This window comes from Garra rufa, chromosome 2 (genome assembly GCF_049309525.1).
Source record: "Garra rufa chromosome 2, GarRuf1.0, whole genome shotgun sequence".
NCBI classification, from domain to species: Eukaryota; Metazoa; Chordata; class Actinopteri; order Cypriniformes; family Cyprinidae; genus Garra; species Garra rufa.
Window position 1 is genome coordinate 23,069,484 of NC_133362.1, and position 22,315 is coordinate 23,091,798.

The window sequence follows — 22,315 nt, forward strand, 5'->3', positions numbered from 1 at the left end:
TTTCTATTTTTATTTGGAAAGGATGCTGTAAATTGATCAAAAGTGATGATAAAGACATAATGTTACATAATATTTCTATTTCAGATAAATGCTGTTCTTCTGAACTTTCTATTAATCAAAGAAACCTGAAAAAAAAAAAAAAAACTACTTGGCTGTTTTCAACAATAATAATGTTTTTTAAACAGAAAATCTGAATATTAGAATGATTTCAGCAGGATCATGTGACTGGAGTAATGATGCTAAAATCCAGCTTTTTAAAATATATTCACATAGAAAACAGTTATTTTAAATAGTAAAAATATGTCAAACATTTATGCTGTGCTTTGAATCAAATAAATGCAGGCTTGACGAGCAGAAGAAACATTAAAAACCTTACTGTTCAAAAACTTTTGACTGTCTGGTAGTGTACGTTTGTTTACCGTTAAAAGAATAGTATAGGCCTGCTGTTGTTCCACTCGTTTTTTTTTTTTTTTTTTTTTTTTTAAATAAAGCAGTACGTTATACTGCGTAGTGTTCAGTACGTAGTATGCAAGTGTTCCGTTGAGAACACGGCCATAGACATGGCGTTCAGTACGCGTCCCTCACCGCGTCAATGGCCTCCTGGCACCGCGTATCAAGTCGTCCATCACCCCCTATGAGCAAATAGAAGTTTGACAGGCACTTCATGAGCATCACATCTCTTATCATCCAGAAAGCAGAGGTTTCCAAACGTTGACGCAAATTACCAAACTCAAGGTCAGTAATGTTGCACGTGTAGACGCACTCTCCATTCACAATGAGCTCTACTATATTCCAGTCATCTGTTTTTTCGAGGACACACTGGTAGCCGTCGTCTTTTAGGACCGCTAGAAGAGGGTAATTTTCACCAAATTACAATAGTGCTAAATGTACTTTTACCACAAACTGACAACTGGGTAAAAATGTAACGAAACGACTGAAACTTAATGACATTTTTAAGGATTACCTTGTAAACCGTCCAGGCGAAATGTTCTGTGCTCGACAATACCACACGACTCATATGGGCCATACTTGATTGTTACTACTGAATTAGTAGGCATAATTATAACGTTAAATCTATATCTGTGTAGCCACCTCAAGGCTAGCCTGTTATGTTTGTGTGTAAACTTCTCTCCATAGTAACCACTGACCATAGTTACCAAAAACATGCAAACAGGTCACAGAAAGCAGGGGAAGGGACACATACTACTGAATAAAGACTGGCAAGAATCAAGTTAAATCAACATTATTTTTCAATGCGGAAGTAAGCCGTTTTCTGTGAATGGTTGAGACTTCCTGTTCATTAGCCACTTAGGGAAATAAGGAGATGAATTACACGCAGAAAACGTAAAACCAGTGTGTTAATAATTAAGATGATAAATTAAAATAATATGGTAAGAAACAGCAGTTTGCGATATCAAACAGCAAAACAAGCTGTTTTGAACAGCTAAAAGTAGCTAGAAGCGAATGACACAGGAAGTCAGACCCATTAAATTTACAAATTTTACACTCTTACAAGAAATTTTTTTTTTTTATTTAGCAATATTTTAAATGCTATAACTTATTCTAAAGTGTAATTTATAATAGGTACGTCCAATTTAGTTTCTGTCTGAAATCGTCCAATGCAAAATTAAACTGGTGCCTCTTTATTCTACTCTCCGTTGTTTTTAGGTTTGTTTTTGGAGTTTCTCAACATGTTTTTGTTTCAACACAATAAAAGTTGTAGATTGCTGAGAAAAAAAATCCTTTCTATGTGACAAATGTTAATGTGCTTGGCCTAAATCATTGCTGTAGGCATGAATTAATGTGATGTAAAATGTAGAATATTTTTAGTGTTGTGGTAACAAAAAAAAAAATCCTGTGCCAGACTACACATATTTCATAGTTGGTGGTAAATACTCATACGCACACATCATTGGTTTTGCTTAGTACTTTTTATGGCATCATTAGAATACAGTGATATTGATAAATATACGATTTCATCTTTTGAAAACTCTTTTTGAAAAAATAAACATCCCAGAGTTAAATAACATCACAGTTTAAGGACTCCACCACCTGTTTAACAAAATACATTCTGTTACATCCTCATTTTCACATGTTTCGTCTGTTTTGCCCATTCTCAAATATTCATGCTTAACATGTTGATAAACAACAAACATATTCTATTACTAATACTTAAGGCTATAATTTCTCTATATGTAATATACTGTACATATTCTGTCTCTTTTTATAGATACTCTAGTATATGTAACATTTGAGTGGTTTATTAATCTATTTGATCTATTTTTACTACAGTACATATTCGATCAAGTTATAAAGTGCTAAAATACATTTTACTGTTTTAGTTTTTTGATCTACTTCACAATTACACTAACACTGGATCAACACATATATAGACAAATTACACACATTTAAAAAACACAGTGTTCATTGCATATTCACAATATAAAATCATAATCTCATCAAGACATCAAGTATTGTTCGTTTTTGTTTAGATATACCATAGTGTGCAACACGCCAATGTCATTTTCAGACTTAATATAAGCATATTTTCACTTACACAATAATGATTGTACTTTCTTAAAAAAGCTTATCAATTTGCCACTGTAATTAAACTATTCATCTTGGCTTCATAGGTTTCTACTATTGCATTAGAAATCAAAAATTCCTGTTCTATTATTGCATTTTAAATCAAGACAACCCTACAGAATGGAAACACATAACAATGTGCATTCAGCATCCGCAATGGCTCATATTCTTTAAACATTTACACACACTGGCTTGTTTTTAGGACCTCAGACTCCATTTCAGAATATGACCCAGTGAGAATTCAATTTATAGACCACATAAAACACAGCACGTTTTAAAGCTATAATTCCATACAGTATAAATTATACACCTGACATTGGTCCTGATATTTTGTTTTTATACTCCAGACCTAAAATAGACTATATTTATACAGATATTTTTTTATTTAAAATACATTAAATAAACTTTAAAATGCAAAAGATGAGACTCACAAAGACAAAGTTAAATAGCAGCTTCTGGTCCAGTTCCACAGGGTTGCCATTCAGAGTACTGTATTTTGACAGCCATCTATAACCATAAGTTATGGCAACTCTGAAATGAGCATTAAAAAAACTGGTATAGATTGTAAACAGCTATAGGTTTTCATATGCATACTAAGCAAGTAGATATATAGTATTTCAAAGGCAGCGTAACTGAGAATGTCAGCTTTTTTTCATAAACGTAACTACTTGGATAATTTCCAATTTGGTTTGCAGCGACAAGCGTCAAGGCGACCCTCATAATATATATATTTTTTTTTCAAAAAAATGTTAAAACATTCTTTAAAATGTCTTCTTTTGTGTTCCACAGATGAAAGTGGATCATTTGATTTACAGCGACATGATGGTAAGTAAATGATTACAGAATTTTTATTTTTGAGTGAGCTATGTTTTTAATGCTGCCTTTGACAATGTCAACTATAATATACTCTTAGACAGACTGAAAAGCTGGGTAGGATCCTTGGAGACAGACCTTAGCTAGTTAAAGGATAACTGTTGCCAAAATGCAACCTGGGCTGTTTTTTTTTTTACTGTAAACGAGACAAACTTGTATCTAAAAGCATAATTACGACAAACGAGCCTTTCTGAGATTGACCGTGATTTAGTTTTGTGGTCAGTGGCCGGTGAATGGGAGTACTAGGGGCATACATTTGAGCGCATCAAAATCGATATTTTTACAACACTAAGAAGGCTCGACACACCATGACACTTTGCTCGAAGTATCGCCTGGGTCTCTACACATGAACTCGAGCATTGAGAACATTGTTTGTGTACACAGAGTTTACTAAAAAGAAAGTTTTTGAACAGAGTTTCCGCTCGCAGCCATCTTGCCAGTCAAGAGGTGTCGATCTCCGAATGCGAATGAGTGGACTCCATAGGACGAAATATTAGTCTTATATGAGGCTCTTTTTACAACTAGAAGTTTAATATTGTTTTCACTTGCGACAAAACAACGAATTAGCCGTGCATTTATATGGAAATATGCTTTAGGAGCTATCCATCCTCGCAATCGGAGATCGACACCTCTTGACTGGCAAGACGGCCGCGAGCGGAAACTCAAACAGTGTAAGTGAGTTGTTCAAAACCTTTCTTTTTAGTAAACTGTGTGTACACAATGTTCTCAATGCTCGAGTTCATGTGTAGAGACCCAGGCGATACTTCGAGCAAAGTGTCATGGTGTGTCGAGCCTTCTTAGTGTTGTAAAAATATTGATTTTGATGCGCTCAAATGTATGCCCCTAGTACTCCCATTCACCGGCCACTGACCACAAAACGAAATCACGGTCAATCTCAGAAACGGCTCGTTTGTCGTAATTATGCTTTTAGATATAAGTTTGTCTCGTTTACAGTTAAAAAAAAAAACAAAAAACAGCCCAGGTTGCATTTTGGCAACAGTTATCCTTTAAGGTCATATTACTGTATATCTGCTGAGCTCCTGTTTAATTTGTATATGCTCTTATAGGCCAAATAATTGCAAAATACTAAATAGATCTACTTTTGTCAAGTCTATGGAGCTGACAACAGCTCCATAGAATATCTGTATCACTGCTGTTGGTAATAAAATTAGGCAATATAGAGGAAAAACTCAAGGGGAATGCCTACTTTGACTCCGTTGCATATCAAAAGTGTTCACTAAATCTATGAGCCTTGCTATGTTTTCGAGACTGCCCTAAAATGTCCATCTTTATACAGTCACAGTGGTTTCTGCATCTTCCATATGATTCAAATGATGTAGCTTCTCGCTATGACTTGCTTCCATTCTTCATTACCTTGGTCGTTCCGTCCATCTTTTCTGTGGATTCAGCTGGTTTAGCTTCAGTGTTGCATTTTCTGCATAGATCTTGCATTTCCTTTAGGCACCCCTCAAGAGTCTTCACAAACAAATCTGAGCTGGTCTCGGCACTTTCACGGAAGCTTGACACGCAGAAGATGATGTGATCCTTCTGAGGGTTGTAGCAGGCTCCGTAGCCATTAGGGACGACAGGACCATAGCAGCAGAACATCTCCTCAGTGGTAGGAACCTATACAAAGAAGGATTTTTTGAGCAAATAAAGATGCATGCACACTATGGATCACAAATCGGTTTTATGTCTATGATTTCAATTAGGCTTTAAAGTGAACCTGGCTTGTAGAGAGAGTGAAGTGGATGCTGGTGACATAGGTTGTATCAGAAAACAGCTCTGGCTTTTCTAGTTTCAGCTCTTTGGCAATCTCTCGCAGCCCCAGCAAGTGATTGTCTATTGCCATCCCAGTGATTGCCTGTTTCCAAAGAGTGGACAAGCAATATGTGAATGGTATGACTATCACAGTTTGATAATCACAGTCAAACATGATTGCAACTGACAGATTGTGTAGTTCAAATTCAGTTGTCCGTTTCACTTACTTGAATCGTATAATTGGTTTGGGCTTTAATGGCAGTCCAAAGCAAGTCCATTTTCTCAGCATCCTAAATAAGTAAAGGAAGACCAAGGTTATTCTTAAGCTCGTTCTGTGTTGATAATACCTAAAAGAATGGCAGTTTAAATAGACTAGAGCATTCACTACATACAGTGATTTTGCAGCTACTGGCCATAGCTTTCACAAATGCTAAGGCCTCAGGTGTGGAGGAGCGAATGTTGTCAACTCGTCCCTCTTGAAAGCGCCGTATTGATGCACTTTCATAGGTGGGCACTAGATGTCCATGACATCTGTGCAAAAGGAAAAAACAATGTCAGACATAAATCTTCACTCTGTAGTACTAACACATCTTAAATTGTAGAAAAGACTGACCTGTAAAATGTTAACTGGAGGGCAACTTGAACATAAGCGTCAGGGCTCATTTTCTGCCTCTTGATGAACTCTTTGCCATATCCAGTGAATTTGCTGACATTCATGTCCAGATTTTTCACAAGCCTGTGGGAATTAACAGTTAATACATTTCATTTAAAAGTTTGGAGTTAGTAGTATTGCTTAAATGTTTTGAAAGACTCATATGCTCACCAGGGATGCATTTATTTACAGTCAAACCAAAAATTAATTAGACACCAGTCACCAGATATAATTTTTTTATATTTTTTTACTAGTGGTAGTGGGTGCAGGACGCTATAGTTAATTTATGTAAGTGAGGATAACAAAATAAAGTAAATGGTGACATTATACTCAAATTCTTCATACAGTGGACTACCAGTAAAATTGATACATTTTTGGGACCAAAAATTATGTTTTGCCTTAAGTGTTTTTCTTTAATTGCTAGTGCAACCTTTTTATACCACAGACTGAACAAAATTAAGCACTGCTTGGAAACTGGTAAACAAAGCATTGATAGTTGTGTAAATATTAACATATTAACAGTTGTCTGAATTTTTGGTTGATTTTAGTCCATTTTATACCTTTCTAAGTTATCTGACATTTTCGAGATGAATTTGCTCCGACACAGATTAACTCTGAGTTCTTGTCATATTTTATTACCTTTTTCTAAACCATAGCGAATAAATCTTAATGTGAGAAATGTTAAAGGTCTGAATAAATTTTGGTTTGACTGTAATTAAAAATACAGTAAAAACAGTAATATTGTGAATTATTTTTGTAATTTAAAAGTTTTCTGTTTTAATAGATTTTAAAGTTTAATGTATTCCTGTGATGGCAAAGCTGAATTTTCAGCAGCCATTACTCACATGATCACATGATCCTTCAGAAATTATTATAATATGCTCATTTGCTTCTCAAGAAACATTTCTTACTAAAAACAGTTGGAAACGTTGATACATTTCTGGATTCTAAAAATCTTCTGTATAACATGTATGTCTAAAATAAAATAAAATTAAAACAAATAAATAAATAAATAAAAATCTGCACAACCCAAACTTTTTATCAGTAGTGAATGCAAGAAACCAAAAAATACTTAAACAACATATATTTTTTTTAATATAAATCATTGAATAATTAACTTTGATATCTTCTAAGATATGTTTTGATAGGATAAGCAAAGTTTATTGTTATGAATTCACATAATTTCAGACTAAAATCTGTTAGAATGTATAGAACTTGTATCACTTGAATGTTGACATACCTCTGCAGTTTGTCTGCTGAGGCGGTGAGGAACGTTTGGATTTCTGGCGAGCATTTCCAACGCAGTCGTCTGGGGGCAGGAAGCTCACTTATGCTGGCTGCCCTCACCAGCTTAGAAGGGCTTCCTCTCCTGTGAGAGAAACAATCTTACAGTCCATCACATTGCACTTGGTTGCGATTCTCTAGCTGTGTCGGTTTATATCTCAAGTCGCCTCAGAGTTTTTTATTTTTTAGCCTCTTTGGCAAATACATAAATGTAACTGTACTGTGCTAGTGAGAATAAGCATGCAGAAAGATATTACAGATTCTTTCAGAAGTGAATGTATTCATTAAATAAGCCAGATCAACAGTGGATTCTGGGTAATCAAGAGATACTTTTTTTTGGCTTACATGTATCTCAGTAGATATTCTGTACACTGCACAAGCACTATTCCCTCAAAAGGTGAGTGTTCACATACTACGCCACAGCATCCATCTGCACCTATTACAAACTGAAAATCGTCAATTTTAGAATGCATCCTCCTGGTCATATAATCAATGCAATTTGAATCTGTGTGGTTTTTTGGTTTGTTTTACCTGCATGGGCTTGTCATACCAGCGGTTGCCCCCATTTTTGTCCGTGCCCCCTCCATGGAGCATCAGTAAAGCTCGGTTGGTATCAGTCAGTTCAGTGCCAGATGGCTCATCCAAACAGACCAAACACAGACAGCGCTCAATCATGTCTAGAGAGTCCCTGTTGGTAGAATCTGCGCCCGATTGAGAAGTATTACATTTTATGTGTGGGATTTCCATTAACCTGTGCAGAACTTTTTGTGTTATCAGGGGAATTTAGAGTTGTGAGAGAGTTGCTTTTGCAGATTAAGTTAGGTTGTTTTGTTTCTTAATATTGTGATGTCAAATTGCAGGTCTAGTAGCAGATACAGCTTGTATAGTTGAGGATAAATGATGTGTCTGACCTTTGATCAGCACGCTGCGAGCCTCGGCCCACTGTGTTCTGCCATCTGATGTGAGCAGACCGATCGGAGGCAGACGCTCCTCTTCAATGTCTGCCATCTTTCTGATTCGCTCCAGCTGAGTGTAAAGGTCTTTTTCATTCAACCGACGAAAGTTTATCACCACGTCGAGAACAAAAAACTGTGAACATACAGCATGGTATGGTAGAAAACACATCAAACATAAAAAAACTAGGTTTAGCATTGTTGTTAGTTGTTAGATTCACTACTAGGTGAAGTAATACCTACCTGGTTCTTACAAGCCACTATTATATGTTCAGGCTCAGGCATAACTGTGCTCTTCTGAGCCACTAAAGTGTCAATTTTTGGCCCTGGCAGACGATAGGAGGTGAAGACTTTGTTGTACTGATCCATACACAGGGGCGTCCCAGCCAGCTGCCCACGAGCGTAGTCTACAGGGAGGGCATGTCTGCAACAAGGAGAATGCAGAATGTTTAGAATACTACGCAATTCATTATTAATCAAGTTTAAATTGCTTCTTTTGTTAAAAACAAGGAATATAACCTACCCATCTATAAGAGATTTATACTCTAGTACACCAGAAATGAGATGGGCAGCAAATCTGTGAAGGACAAAATATGCATATAAGCTTTTATATATGAAACAAGTCTTTTGTGCTTACCAAGGCTGTTTATTTGATCAAAAATATAGTTTAAACAGTAATATTGTGAATTATTATTACAATTAAAAACATTTAAGTGCATTTTAAGATCTAATTTATTCCTGTGATGGCAAAGCTGAATTTTCAGCAGCCATCACTTTAGTCTTTAGTGTCACGTGATCCTTTAGAAATCATTCTGATATGCTGATTTGGCACTCAAGAGACATTTATAATTATTATCATTGTTGAAAACAGTTGTGCTGCTTAAAATTTTTGTGGAAACCCTGATACCATTTTTTTAGGATTCTACAGTATGGCATAAAATCTTTTCATTCAGCATTCAGTTTCTTTAAAGAAATCACATTTGGCAATGCAATTCCATTGTTTTAATTAGTTTTTAGAATAGCACTTAATGAAATGAGGCCTATTAACAAAGTCCTTGGTTTCATTTCATATTTCTCAACAAAAGAGGCTAATGCTAGACTTACACGGAACATTATTACGTCCTTTAATACAACTTTTTGTAAAACTCAGTAACCTATTCTTTAAGTCTGAAATAGAAATATCTATCATAGGATGTATAGTTTTAATTTTAGGACTGAAATCAACATCAACTATTGATGGGAGCGATCTGTACATTAAACTCTCCAAAATGAGAAATCAAGTTTTAATTATTGTGCCCCTCAATTACATTGCCATATGGAGCTACACAGTTGGTGGATGAAATCATGCAGTTTAGAGACCTGACAGCTTTGCATTTCTATTTAAACAAATTTATATCAATGAAGACATGCAGTGGGATCATAGTCGTCTAAGAGTAAAAACTGTCCCTGTTGTATCCCCAGAGTCTTGTACCTGAGGGTGTCACTTTGACTCCTGAAGTTCTGTTTGGGAAAGACCATCACAGGACTGGAGTTGACAGGTAGTGCTAATCTGTTGCTCAAATACATGTCTTCAAGCCAGTACTCATAGACCTAGGACAATGTTCAAAAAGAGACAGAATATGAGCAAATAACTTTTAAACAAAATTTACTTTTTTGCAATTAATGCAGTCCTTACCCAATTGGCCTTCTGTTCGCTTCTCTCCAGTAACTTTTTCTGAAGAAATTCTCCTGTCCCGCCAGGTGCTCCAAATTTCTCTACAATCACCTTTGTCTTTTTTAACTGCTCCTCTGGTATGAGGTGACTCATGCACTTCAGGTACATGTCCAGTGTTTGCTGTAAAGGCGGCACTGGGAGTTTCGGCAGCCCCTAAATCAAGATCACGAGCTTTAGTGTGATTGATCAACTTTTTCAGCATCAAGGACAGCTTCTACTTGCGTAGCATTTGTTTTGAGTGTCTTGTCTAATTAGACTTGATAGAGTCCTAGTAAATCTTTCATGCTCCAAATGATTCCAGACAGGTATTACATTTAAATAATTTTGCTCTGTGTTTGATTTGACTGGATAAACAAGATCACCCCTGTTATAATGGCATAAAACTAGATCATTTATGTTTTGGTTGTAGCACTGAATGCGGTACCTTAATTAACATTGTTTGAAATGTAACATTGTTTAGTTAAGCCACAAAAATCCAACATTTTTTACAAACAAATATATAATAGTATTTTGCTTACACTTGGATCTCCAGTGTCTTTAGCTTGTTCCCTTTTCAAAACCGGCATCTTCAAAGTTGAAAAGGTTCAGTCAAGAAGGATGAAAATCCACTGATAATTTTCCTAGTTCCCTCTGGAACAGATGTACAGGTATGAGAGAAAGCTTGCACTGAATTTCATTCATTCATTTCATCAAATGTTTCTCTTCATTAGCCACATCAGTTAGGCAAAGCTATGACCAACTTGTAATTATTCACAATTAATTAGAGGTTTAATATTGAAGACATCTGATCCAAATTTTTCCTCTTGAATGTAAATTAAGTAGAAAATGTATTACAGCTTTTTAGTTCCATAGCCCCTATTTAGTAAGGAAGCTGTAAGCATAAAAATCATCTTTTCGTCTTCTATTATTAAAAATATCAGCTTAAGAAATACTCACCAAAATGTCATACTCTTTGTGGAGTCATCCGGTGTCTCAAAGGATTTATCCAGATTCATAGTCCCGTCGTGTTTTTGTTAAGAGGAAATTGCCGTTAATGGTGTGCGTTAACTTGTTTCAGGCGGCATACTTGCGTCCCATTCATTGCAAGTCAGGAGCTTCTTAGGGTGCTCCTTAGGAAAGATGCTGAAGGAGCGGTACCTTTCTCAGACTCCACCCACTAAACTCCATTCGCTCGATGCCGCATCTGCCAGCCCACCTCATACTTACTTTAAGTCGAGTCCTTGAACGAAATTTATGAGCACCCTTCCAAATCTCGGAGAGGAAAAATGTCCGTACACGAAGGCGCTCGATAATTTAATTAAAACGAAAAGTGGAGAGGTTTATTTTAGACCATCTTAGAGCAATGGGGTTTCTTCTTCTTTTTAATAAATAGCTTCGATTTACTTCTGCCTATTTTGGTTCATCGCTTTATATTTATGAATCATTTTTTGGAGTGGGAAGAAAAGTCACAGGCTTTTCATTATATATGCACTATATTTGTTCCCCACCACAGAGGACCCTGTTGCACAAGATTTCATCCCCTAATGTGTTTTATGCATATTTATAAATATGCATGTAGTTATTATATTTATAACGATGTCCTGTTTATGCGGTATTATTTCTTTGTGTGAATAATTTCGTTTCTTTTTTGTTTTGTTTGCTCTTTGATGCATTTCACTGCACTAGAACAAAATAAGCGCGTACTGTATTAATTTACGTTGAGCATTAATTTCTGTTTTAGAAATATCAGTAATTACTTAATGTTTTTCGTAAGAAAAATGTAATTCAAAACGAAATTATTTAAAATTCCACTGTGTGTGTATATGAATGTATCTGTTTGAAGCTGAAGCTGAACGTGTAGATGCTTGTTGTATAAGTCACACAAACAGCGCACAAGCAGTTTCACAGATCTTTTTTTAATTATGTACATTTGATATGCACATATGTACACCATTAGATGTCATAATATACAGTAATGCATTCCAGAAATAGACCCTAAACATTTAATACTTGAAACAGACACTGAAAAGGCAGGATTCACACCAGTTCCATCATTTTTTTTTCTTTGAAGGTGTCAGGTGACATTTGCATATTATTTGTAACAGCACAAAATCGGCGGAATAACTTCAACGAAGGCCCATTTATTACGCAACACGCATCTTCATATTTAATATGTTTGCACCATATTTATTTCCCTGAATACAACTTAATACAGCGGAATACTATACAGTGAAATTATCTTTTCTTTTCTTTTTTACATTTCTTCTATTGGAGAAAAAATGCTGATCATTTCAGTAAATTAAATCATTGTAAGATTGAATGCCGTTCACCAATAGTTTTCCTCGGGATAATGAGTAACACGTAAATGAGTGAATGAAAAATATTTCTATTCAGCAGAGGTTCTAACAGGATTGTAACAGATGAGCTAGGACGGACGACTTAGGTTATATGTATTCTGGCTCAGACGTCTCTTCTTCAGAGAATGTCTTTGATTGTCCAGCAAATGTCCCGTTCTCGTCGACGGGCACACAGTTACCGGATGAACTGTAGCCGTGCTTCTTTCCTAGGCGTTCCTCCATTCTGATGGTGTCGTACAGACCTGTGGCTCCCTCCTCCAGTAACATGTTTCTCTCAGAGTGAGATGGTTTCATTAAGCACACGTTGCGCAGGAGAAGCAGGGCTGGTGCGTAAAGGACGTTCGCCAGACCCATGCCCAGATTAAGCTGCACGAAACCGAGATCGTGCACTATTTTACCGGCCACGATGGGACCCAACGCGTAGGCAACACAGTAGGATATGTCTGCAATAGCGTACACACTACCGTACACAGACACGTGACGGACGTCTACGAGAAAAGCGAGTGTGGGTAATAAAGCTGTGTCTACCAGTGCAATACCGAAACAAATGCCACACAGGGGGATAATCAACTGCTCAAAGTTTTTGCAAGCCGGCACAATACAAGAGCTGGCACCGATAATGACCATGCCTAGCGCCCCGTAAAACCACTGCAAGTGTGGATACTGTGCTGCCAGCTTGACAGTGATATAAACACCTAATATGTGAGGGAAAAAGGCCGGTAGCCAGGTGAGCCCAATCTCCCACTGGGATGAATTCATGTTCTCCTCCATCCAGTTAGCGATGGTGGGCTCCAGGAAAGCGAGGGGGATGTTACATGTGGTCAGAGCTCCTGCCACAACTGCTATGTAGGGATCAATCATTAGTTTGTAAATTGGGGTGCCAACCGGCATGTTCTCTCTAGTCCTACTGGAAAATGGCTTGAGGACAGTCAAGCATAGTATACCGTCTGCCAAACATACACAGGCAAGCACAAGGAACGGCACGCGTTTGCCCGCGAACTCGTACAGTACCCCTCCGAACGGGGGCGCCGCCAGGCTTCCGAACGAGATGAACGCGAGGGCAATGCCCAGCGCACGACTTCTCTCTGACTCCTCCGTGAACTTGTCTGCGATCATGGCAATCCCAGAAGTGTCTGCGAACGCCGAGCCGAGACCTTGCAGACTGCGCGCAACGAACAGGGTCGCGTAGTTATCGGCGAAGGTGAAAATGCACGTTGAGACGAACATGATACTGAGTCCAATTAAAAGTGGGATGTCATAGCCGACTCGGTCTATGAAAGTTCCAGTCAAGGGATTGACAATGAGCTGCAAAATGGCTTTTGAGGCGAAAAGCACGCCGATCTGCAAGTCAAAGTTCTCGTTTTGCGTGATGTTGCTTGAGGAATTACCAGTTACATGCGCCTGCTCTGATTCGCTTTCTAAGCGCGCTAAATAGTCGGGCACAATTGGCACGATGACCATGTAAAGCATATTGTCTAGAAGAAGTGCCACACATACAATGACTAGAATAATCCTTCTTTGTCGCTCGGGGTCCTGCATCGCAGTTCCTAACTGCTTAGTTCTTTCCCCCATCTCTGATAGTTTAACGGCGGCGGATTGCGCCAAGCCACCCGATTCCTCCGTAGCCATGATCCACACTTTGGTCGGTTTAAGCAAAAGACTCTAACTCTCTTCTACAGTGTGCTGTTCTCCCACAGAAAGTCTGCGCACATGGGGTTGTCCAGCACTCCCTGAATAGTGAAGCCTCGGGACCAACTTTTCCTGCTTTACCTTGCAGTCCTTCGTTTCGTGTGCATTTTCTCTCTCGTGACTGCTGTCAGGCAGTGTTGTTTCATCGTATTCGGGTGAGGACGCAAAGTCGAAAACTCACAGTCAAGTCAAAAATGCGCCGCCTTGGTTTTCTTCACGCTGTCATTGTAGCAGGGCGCGCGGAGCCAGAATGAGCGTGAATAGATGATTTCACCTGTAGCGCGATGTCATCATTTCTCCTCAGCTGTCTTCTTTTTGATGCCACCCAATGCAGATGCGCTTACATGTTGATTCCATTGGAATCGCTCCTCTTTTTTCCCAAGGATGTGACGCACTGTTTGCTACCCCCTCAAGTGGTTCCCCAACCAGCTGGGTCTTTTATGCTCATTTAACACGTCAAGCCCCTACCCAGTAACGCCAGGCTGTGCTTTGCTTTATAACTTCCAAGTATCGAGCGAGCTTCTGTAACTGATTAGGACCACAAACCTTAAGTCACCGAGCTCGACAGATACGCTGACTGAGAGGAAGATGCCTGCCAGTGTTATTTTAGTTGTTCAGTAAGAACAACTCGCTCGCTCACTCACCCACTCACTGATAAGTCCTTGATCACCGTTATTTGTTTCGAAAGACGCCGTACGCTCTCCTTTTTTATTTAATGAACATACTTTGGAGAGTTGTATGCTATGTTAACATACAGTGCGTCTTACGCATGTACGCATGTTTTTTCCCTTCCAGACAGGTTGTATTATTCTCCGATGGTTATTGCTTACGTTTTTAGGTTTCAGTTCGACAGAAAGGTAGAAAGGAAAACTGAAACGAAAAATTACGCACGTAATGTGTAATCTACCCCCCACACTTAGTGCGTAATTTAACTTAAGTGGAATAATTGCTATGTAATTATATCATGCAAGGTTAAATGGGTTTGATCAAAGGTTTTTTATGATTAGAGACTATAGTATATAAACGAGCCTTTCTAAAATACGAAATATCATTATTAGATAAAATGCATTTTATTAACATTTAATGCATTTTATATATTGCATAAAATCAGTTTGTTGAATTTCAGCACCAGCGCTGGTTGGACAGCTCCTCATCCTTTAACGCAAAGATTGATCAGCTGTAAACCGTGAAGATTTGTCCGGAAGCTTTCAAGGTAGCAGTGACAGGAATAAGCACTGTCATTTTTAAAGATTTGTTTTCCTTGTAGTTGACTGACAGCCGGGATGTAACGTTTGCTCTTGTTAACGTATTGTGTGATCAGTGTTTTTAGTGATAGTATAACGCCATCTGCTGTGCAAACCCACCAGCAAACGCGGTTTGGCGTTTGCTGCCTGGGAAAGAAAAAATTTGGGGTTAGTGACATCTAGTGGTTTGTTTGATATACTGCAGCGGCTCACATCTGTGCTAAATGGTGAATCTGGACATGCTGTATTTCATTCATCACAGACACTGTTTTGTTGGTTGATGACTTGCAGTGTTGCCAGGTCCCGCGGAATTGGGCTGCTTTAACACTGTTGCCGCGGGTTGTTTTTCTTTTCCGCGGGTTGAAGCGAACCTACCAACGTTATATTTAGCCCCTGAAATGCGAACTACACAAGGGAACCCCGCCAAAAAACGTGTATTTTGTCCCCTGAACGCATTTTTTTTTTTTACTGGGAGACCCCCATCGGAACTTGATTGAGCTAGTTTTGAATAGCAATTGGGCGGATTTTCTTGTAAAAACCTGGCAAGCCCAAAGCACCTGTTAGAGCTGATTGTGTAAGCGTTCTTTTTGGAAAATATTCCGATTCCAAAAATTTAAATACTTTCCGTTGGTAAAATTTTAAAATACTTGTAATCAGACTATAGTTACATTTTTTTCATTGATTACATGATTACATATTGTTCACACAATAGCAATAAATGATTAAAAATTTATTGATTCTCCCTATTTCTTTATGTTCCTTCCTGCCTTCCATTTAAAAAGCTTTTGTCTTTCAATCAAATTAAAATGCAGTCATATTATTTCTTATATGTCAAAAAGCTTATTTTAACACACATACTTTAAGTAGCCCCTGAAATTTTAAGGAAGTAACTTAATAATCAAATAACACATTTGCATATTTATGGTTCTCAGATTTTAGTTAATGGTCACATGACATGTAAACAAAATTTGTAATCGTTTTAATCAGTGTTTTATTTTGTATGCTGTTAAAAATGACTTACACTACCAGTCAAAAGTATTTGAACAGTAAAATGTTTTTTAAAGAAGTCTTTTCTGCTCACCAAGCCTGCATTTATTGCAAAAACAGTACAATTACAATAATATATATTTTAAAATGTAATCTATTCCTGTGATCATGGCAAAATTTTCAGCATCATTACTCTTCAGTCTCTCACATCGACTCCATTGTAAAAAAGGCCCAACAAAGGTTGTACTTCCTTCGCCAGCTGAAGAAGTTCAACCTACCACGGGAGTTACTGAGACAGTTCTACTCAGCCATCATCGAGTCTGTTCTGTGCACATCAATAACTGTCTGGTTTGGCTCAGCTACAAAATCAGACATCAGAAGATTGCAGAGAACGTTTCGGTCTGCTGAGAGGATTATTGGTGCTCCCCTGCCCACCCTTCAAGAACTGTATACATCCAGAGTGAGGAAAAGAGCTCAGAAAATCACTCTGGACCCCTCACATCCAAGCCATCCTCTCTTTGAACTCTTACCATCCGGCCGGCGCTACAGAGCCCCAAATATCAGAACTACCAGACGAATGAACAGATTTTTCCCCCAGGCAATCCACCTTATGAACAGTTAAAATGTTCCTCCCATTGTGCAAAAATGTGTGGAATAATCTGACATCTACTGCTACCACCTCCACCCTAACACATCCCTGCATTCCATCCTATCACCTATAGCACAACTGTACATACATATTTATTTGTCAATTTATTTTTTTACAAATTATTATTATTTTCTAATTTTTCTTATTCTCTCATTTTTATTGTCTGTGCGTTGTCGTCTCTGTGTACTGGAAGCTAATAACACTGAAACAAATTCCTTGTATGCGCAAGCATACTTGGCAATAAAGCTCTTTCTGATTCTGATTCAGAAATCATTCTAATATGTTGATTTGCTGTTCAATAAACTTTTATTTTTTTAATTATTAATATAATCAATATTTAAAACAATTGAGTACTTTTTCTTAGGATTCTTTAATGAAAAGACAGATCCAAAGATCAGCATTTATCGGAAATAAAAAGCTTTTGTAACATTTTACACTATACCATTCAAAAGCTTGGAGTCAGTATTTTATTTTATTTCTGGGGGGAAAGAAATATAAAGAAATGATAGAAATTAATAATTTATTTATATTTATTTTAAATTTATCAAAAGTGATGATAAAGAAATGTATAAATATTATGAATGTTTTTTATCATCACTATGAATCAATCAAAAAAATTGGCTCAGCTGTTTTCATCAAAATAATAATGATACATTTTTTTGAGCAGCAAATCAGAATATTAGAATGATTTCTGAATGATCATGTGACTGAAGTAATGATGCTAAAAAATCAGCATTGAAATCACATGAATAAATAACATTTAAAATATATTATAAAATATATTCAAATAGAAAACAGTTATTTTCAATAGTAAAAATATTTCAAAATTGTACTGTTTTGCTGTACTTTGGATCAAATAAATGCAAGCTTGGTAAGCAGAAGAGACTTCTTTAAAAAAAAAAAAAAAAGTTTTTTTACTTTCCAAAAACTTTTGACTGGTAGTATAAACAAAATATGTTCATCTTCTTAATCAGTGTTTTATTTTGTGTGCTATTATTTGAAAAAATATTTATTGTAATTTTACCTTTGATGATTTTATTTTATGATTATTTAACCTTTTCATTAAATTCATAAACTCTGTGTAAGATACTAGTTAACATAATTGTATCATTTTATGGAGGTTTTTTTTTTTTGAGAGAGAGAGAGAGAGAGAGATGAATATGTTATGAATATGTTGTATCCCACTTAATATAAAGTGGGACCAACGAGGTTATATTAACTTCTACCACAAGATGGCCCTAGTATGGCATACATACTTAGCTATACGTGTATATTATTTAAATATATAATTTTAATGAAATTTAAAATTTAACACAGTCTGCACACACTGATGTATCTGATAATTTTCTAAGCAATCTTTAGGTAGAATTTTATTCCATAGACAAAGTGACGTAATTTCACTATGAAAAAACGTATTAGTATGTTAGTAAGTGTGTTTTCTTACTCAAATGCCAGGAAATACTTTATAAATAAACCCACACAAAAAAAGAAAATTAATAATAATAAACCTTTGCATCAAAGGATGTTGTGCGTTTATTCATGGCATGTCGTGCACTACATAATACGCATTCAAATGGTCAGTTTTCCCCCTGGGAGCTGTTGTTTTCATGTGCTCTTTCTGTCTTCCTCTCGCTCTCTTTTTAATCCCTCACTCTACAGCTTGTCTTTGCAGTCTATTCATTCACTGGAAATAATATGGTTTTAATTCCTTGCATTGGCTTGGCGTGAAGCACATACGTCATATCCCCAATCCCCCCCCCCCCCTCCTCTTCTTCACTGGATTCGTTCCCTGAGGATCAAAGTTCTTGTGCTGTTCCAGCCTCAACTCCATTCTGATCTGATCTGAAATCATGGGAAACAAGTTCACCATGTAATCTTCTGTGGCAAAAAGTATTAATTCATGATGTCTGTGTTTAAGTTGAAGCAATCATTGCTAAACTCCCATTTTAGAGGCTTTGAAATTGTGTTTTGACACTATTTGCTCTGACTGTATTTTAATGTTGACAGGAAAATAATTTTTAAGAATCACTGAATCTGGAGAAACACATTTTTACAAGCTCATAAAATCATCGTCTTGAGTTTTGTTCAACATTTGACTTATCTGGTGGGCACGTTCTGAACGAATTTCATTTGTGGTTGATCTTTTAATCTGTTTCTATACTGAAACAGAATATGGAAGCTTGAAGTAATTTTTTTTCATACTGGTTACATTAATTTGTGTTCATACTCCGATTACTAAATGTATGTTTTACTGTTTACATGCATATACTGTAAAATATGAGAATACATGCTGTTTTTGACATCAAACCATGTGTTCTTGTCATGCCAAGTAACAAATCACAGACCTGCTGCACATGAAGTATGCAGGAAAAAAATGATTAAAAATGTTTAATCCATGTGCCTGAGTGAATCATAAACAAAAGGATTAAGCTAACCTTGTTGAGAAAATACAATTTCATTAATGGAGGCTGGCTCAGACCGCAGCCAAGCTAGTCACTTGTAAAATTAACCCAAGCTAAGAAATCGTTACACATCATCAGCTCTATATTCTCTTCATATTAACAGACGAAAACATGGACGGCAGATTTACATTTAAAAGTCCTGTTATGAGGATCTTTCATATGTATTGTATATTGAGCCTCGTTTTTCTTTGAGTAGCTCTACTTACGAATCTGTGTTGCCCAGTGTCCACTTGCCATTGTGACACAGACAAATGAAATATTTAATACAAACTACATTTTCTCAAAGACCTCAGAGCCAAAGCTCAGTTTCACTTAGTAAATTCAACTAAATTATACACATTTTTTCTCTGGATGGCAGCTTTAAGATTTTAATTTAGGCTCAAGTTATTACTGATATTAATATTCACTTACATTTAGTCATTTAGCAGGTGCTTTTTTCCAAAGTGACTTACAGATGAGGGCAATAGAAGCAATCAAACCAACAAAAGAGCAATATTACGAAAGTGATGTGACAAGTCTCTTTTATTCATATAAATAAAAAATAAGTAGACTGAATAGAAAAAGAATATAGAAATAAAAAAATAAAAAAATTTAAATAAAAAAAATGGTGTAAATAATGTATCTAACATTGTTGTCTATTTCTTTTTTTTCTCATTCACATTTGTTTAGCCCTGCTGAGAATTACTGGACAGTGGTATTGTTAACTAAAACTATTAAAAAGTATTTTTGGTAATTGAAATAATGCTAAAATAAATGATAAATATTTTATGAAAAACAAAAAAAATGAAAAATAGAAATGTTAAAGTGAATATTTTTTGAGTTAAAGATACTATTTTATTTGTAAATTAATTGTAAATAAATATGAAAACTGAAAATATAAAAATTAAAGCTAATTCAAAACATTCATAAATACTATGAAAGTACAGTTGAAGTCAAACGTTTACATACACCTTGGAGAATATGTCAAATGTTATTTTACCAAAATAGGAGTGATCATACAAAATGCATGCTATTTATGTAGTACTGACCTGAACAAGATGCTTCACATAAAATATGTTTACATATAGTCCACAAGAGAAAATAATTGTTGAATTTATAAAAATGACCCCATTCAAAAGTTTACATACGCTTGATTCTTAATACTGTGTTGTTACCTGATTGATCTATTCAGCATTTTTGTGTATTTGAACCCTTTCCAACAATGTCTGTATGATTTTGAGATCCTTTTACACTGAGGACAACTTAAGGATTCATATGCAACTATTACAGTAGGTTTAAACACTCACTGATTCTTCAGAAGGAAACGCAATGCATTAAGAGCTTTTGAACTTTTGAATTTGTCAGGGTAAATTGAACTTATTTTGGCTTCTGGAAAACATGTAAGTATATTCTGTAGCTTCTGAAGAGCATTACTAAATAAATAAAAAATATGACATTTAGGTAAAATCTTCATTCTGTTCAAAAGTTTACACCCCTGGCTCTTAATGCAATGTGTCTCCTTCTGAAGCATCAGTGAGTGTTTGAACCTTCTGTAGTAATGGTGTATGAGTCCCTCAGTTGTCCTCAGTGTGAAAAGATGGATCTCAAAACCATACAGTCATTATTGGAAAGGGTTTGAATACACAAAAATGCTGAAAAACCAAAGAATTTAAGGATTTTTCTGAAGAACAACTGCCAGTTTACCTATTCAGGACAAACAATGGACTCATGAACAACTCACTAAACAGACAGGGGAAAAAACGGCTTTGGATCATTCAAGTAACTACACAGTATTAAGAATCAAGTGTATGTAAACTTTTGAACAGGGTCATTTTTATAAATTCAACTGTTATTTTCTCTTGTGGACTATATGTAAACTATACATATATTATACATATACATGAATTTTGTATGATCCCTCTTATTTTGGTAAAATAATTTACATTGTGCAAATTTAGTAATCAACTGTATATCGAAAGCATTTAAATAACCCACTAACAGTATCGTTTTTTTATTTTGTACTACATAATTCTTGAAATCCAGGTTTTCGCTCTCTTTTTTTAAGTTCAGATCAAATTACTACAAAATTCATGTAGGCAATATGCATATATCCCTTTTCATTTCACAATAAAGTTAAAATGACTTTAGTGCTTTAAATGACTGAGAACACAGCGCTCTCTAAAGAGCAATGACGCACACATCAGTAATCCAGATTACACTATGTCCATAATCCTTTAAAATACAATTTCTTAAAAAAAAGAGACCAAAAATGTTTTTTGGCTGTTTTATGTCTAATTGTTTATACATTTATTCAATGTTTATGATCACACAGTAGCACAAATCCCCAATTTCCCAATATGTTCAGTGCTAAAAGACCTCGCCTTCTTTATATATTTTTTTTTACTGATGTTGTGTTGGCTATCGCACTTTGCGAAACGCTGCCAGCATGAATTGACAGCCCTGTTGATATGACAGGCTGCTTCCTATTTAGGTTTGCGTAATGATTGCATAATGTGCCTCAAATGTTGTTTAATCAAATGAAAAATGCATGACTTCTGGCAGCCAGTCTGACCTTTCACTCTGCTCTCGAACCTTTGGACATCCGATCGTAAGCTTGTGACTGATTACTCTGGATTGCAGCGTAACAGCTCAGACACTCTTGATGTCAGTACAATGTGTTACATGTTATAAACTGACTACGTATCAAAGAACCGTTTGCATCTCATAGTAACATCACATGTGTGATTTATTATTTCACTTTCTGGACCTCAAAGCAAATCCACATGGATTTCACAAAGATGTGGGCCCATGCATGTTAATAAACAGGAGACTGATGTTTTGAGATGTTTTGAAGAGTCTTTCCTTTTTGTCTGGTGCAAATATTCCAAGTATGAAAATAGATATCAAAAGTTTGGAAAAAACACTTCTGCATTCCTTCTAAATGTTATCTGTCTTGATTAATGAAATTCCATTTTTATGCAAGTTATGCACACACATTTTCCACATTTTTAGATGACATTTGGAATGATCATTTAGGGTATTTAGAAAATATTTTTTATTTCTATAAGCATTCTTTCCATGCACCATCGTTGATAGTTTGTGAAGTATGCATTTGGATTGTTTATTCGTAGTTTGGAGTTATTGTG

At 36.1% G+C, this 22,315-nt stretch overlaps 3 protein-coding genes across 3 annotated transcripts; all 3 read right to left on the reverse strand.

Annotated features, from left to right (window-relative positions):
* Positions 1-567: 567 nt before the first annotated feature.
* c2h10orf53 (chromosome 2 C10orf53 homolog) lies at positions 568-1,058 on the reverse strand. Its single transcript, XM_073833612.1, has 3 exons — positions 965-1,058; positions 726-845; positions 568-632 (listed from the first exon to the last, which is right to left on the reverse strand). The coding sequence occupies exons 1-3, from the start codon at positions 1,056-1,058 to the stop codon at positions 568-570; spliced, it is 279 nt and encodes a 92-aa protein (XP_073689713.1).
* Positions 1,059-3,335: 2,277 nt separating this feature from the next.
* Positions 3,336-10,900, reverse strand: chata (choline O-acetyltransferase a). The gene is made up of 15 exons (XM_073835002.1): positions 10,760-10,900; positions 10,342-10,453; positions 9,785-9,976; positions 9,581-9,699; positions 8,633-8,686; positions 8,353-8,533; positions 8,068-8,245; positions 7,688-7,857; positions 7,502-7,602; positions 7,113-7,241; positions 5,834-5,956; positions 5,613-5,751; positions 5,448-5,510; positions 5,186-5,323; positions 3,336-5,085 (listed from the first exon to the last, which is right to left on the reverse strand). Exons 2-15 carry the CDS (start codon positions 10,387-10,389, stop codon positions 4,807-4,809), a joined length of 1,914 nt encoding a protein of 637 aa, XP_073691103.1. The 5' UTR covers positions 10,390-10,453; positions 10,760-10,900; the 3' UTR covers positions 3,336-4,806.
* Positions 10,901-11,708: 808 nt separating this feature from the next.
* Positions 11,709-14,323, reverse strand: slc18a3a (solute carrier family 18 member 3a). Its single transcript, XM_073835003.1, has one exon. It carries the CDS (start codon positions 13,786-13,788, stop codon positions 12,247-12,249), a length of 1,542 nt encoding a protein of 513 aa, XP_073691104.1. The 5' UTR covers positions 13,789-14,323; the 3' UTR covers positions 11,709-12,246.
* Positions 14,324-22,315: the final 7,992 nt, after the last annotated feature.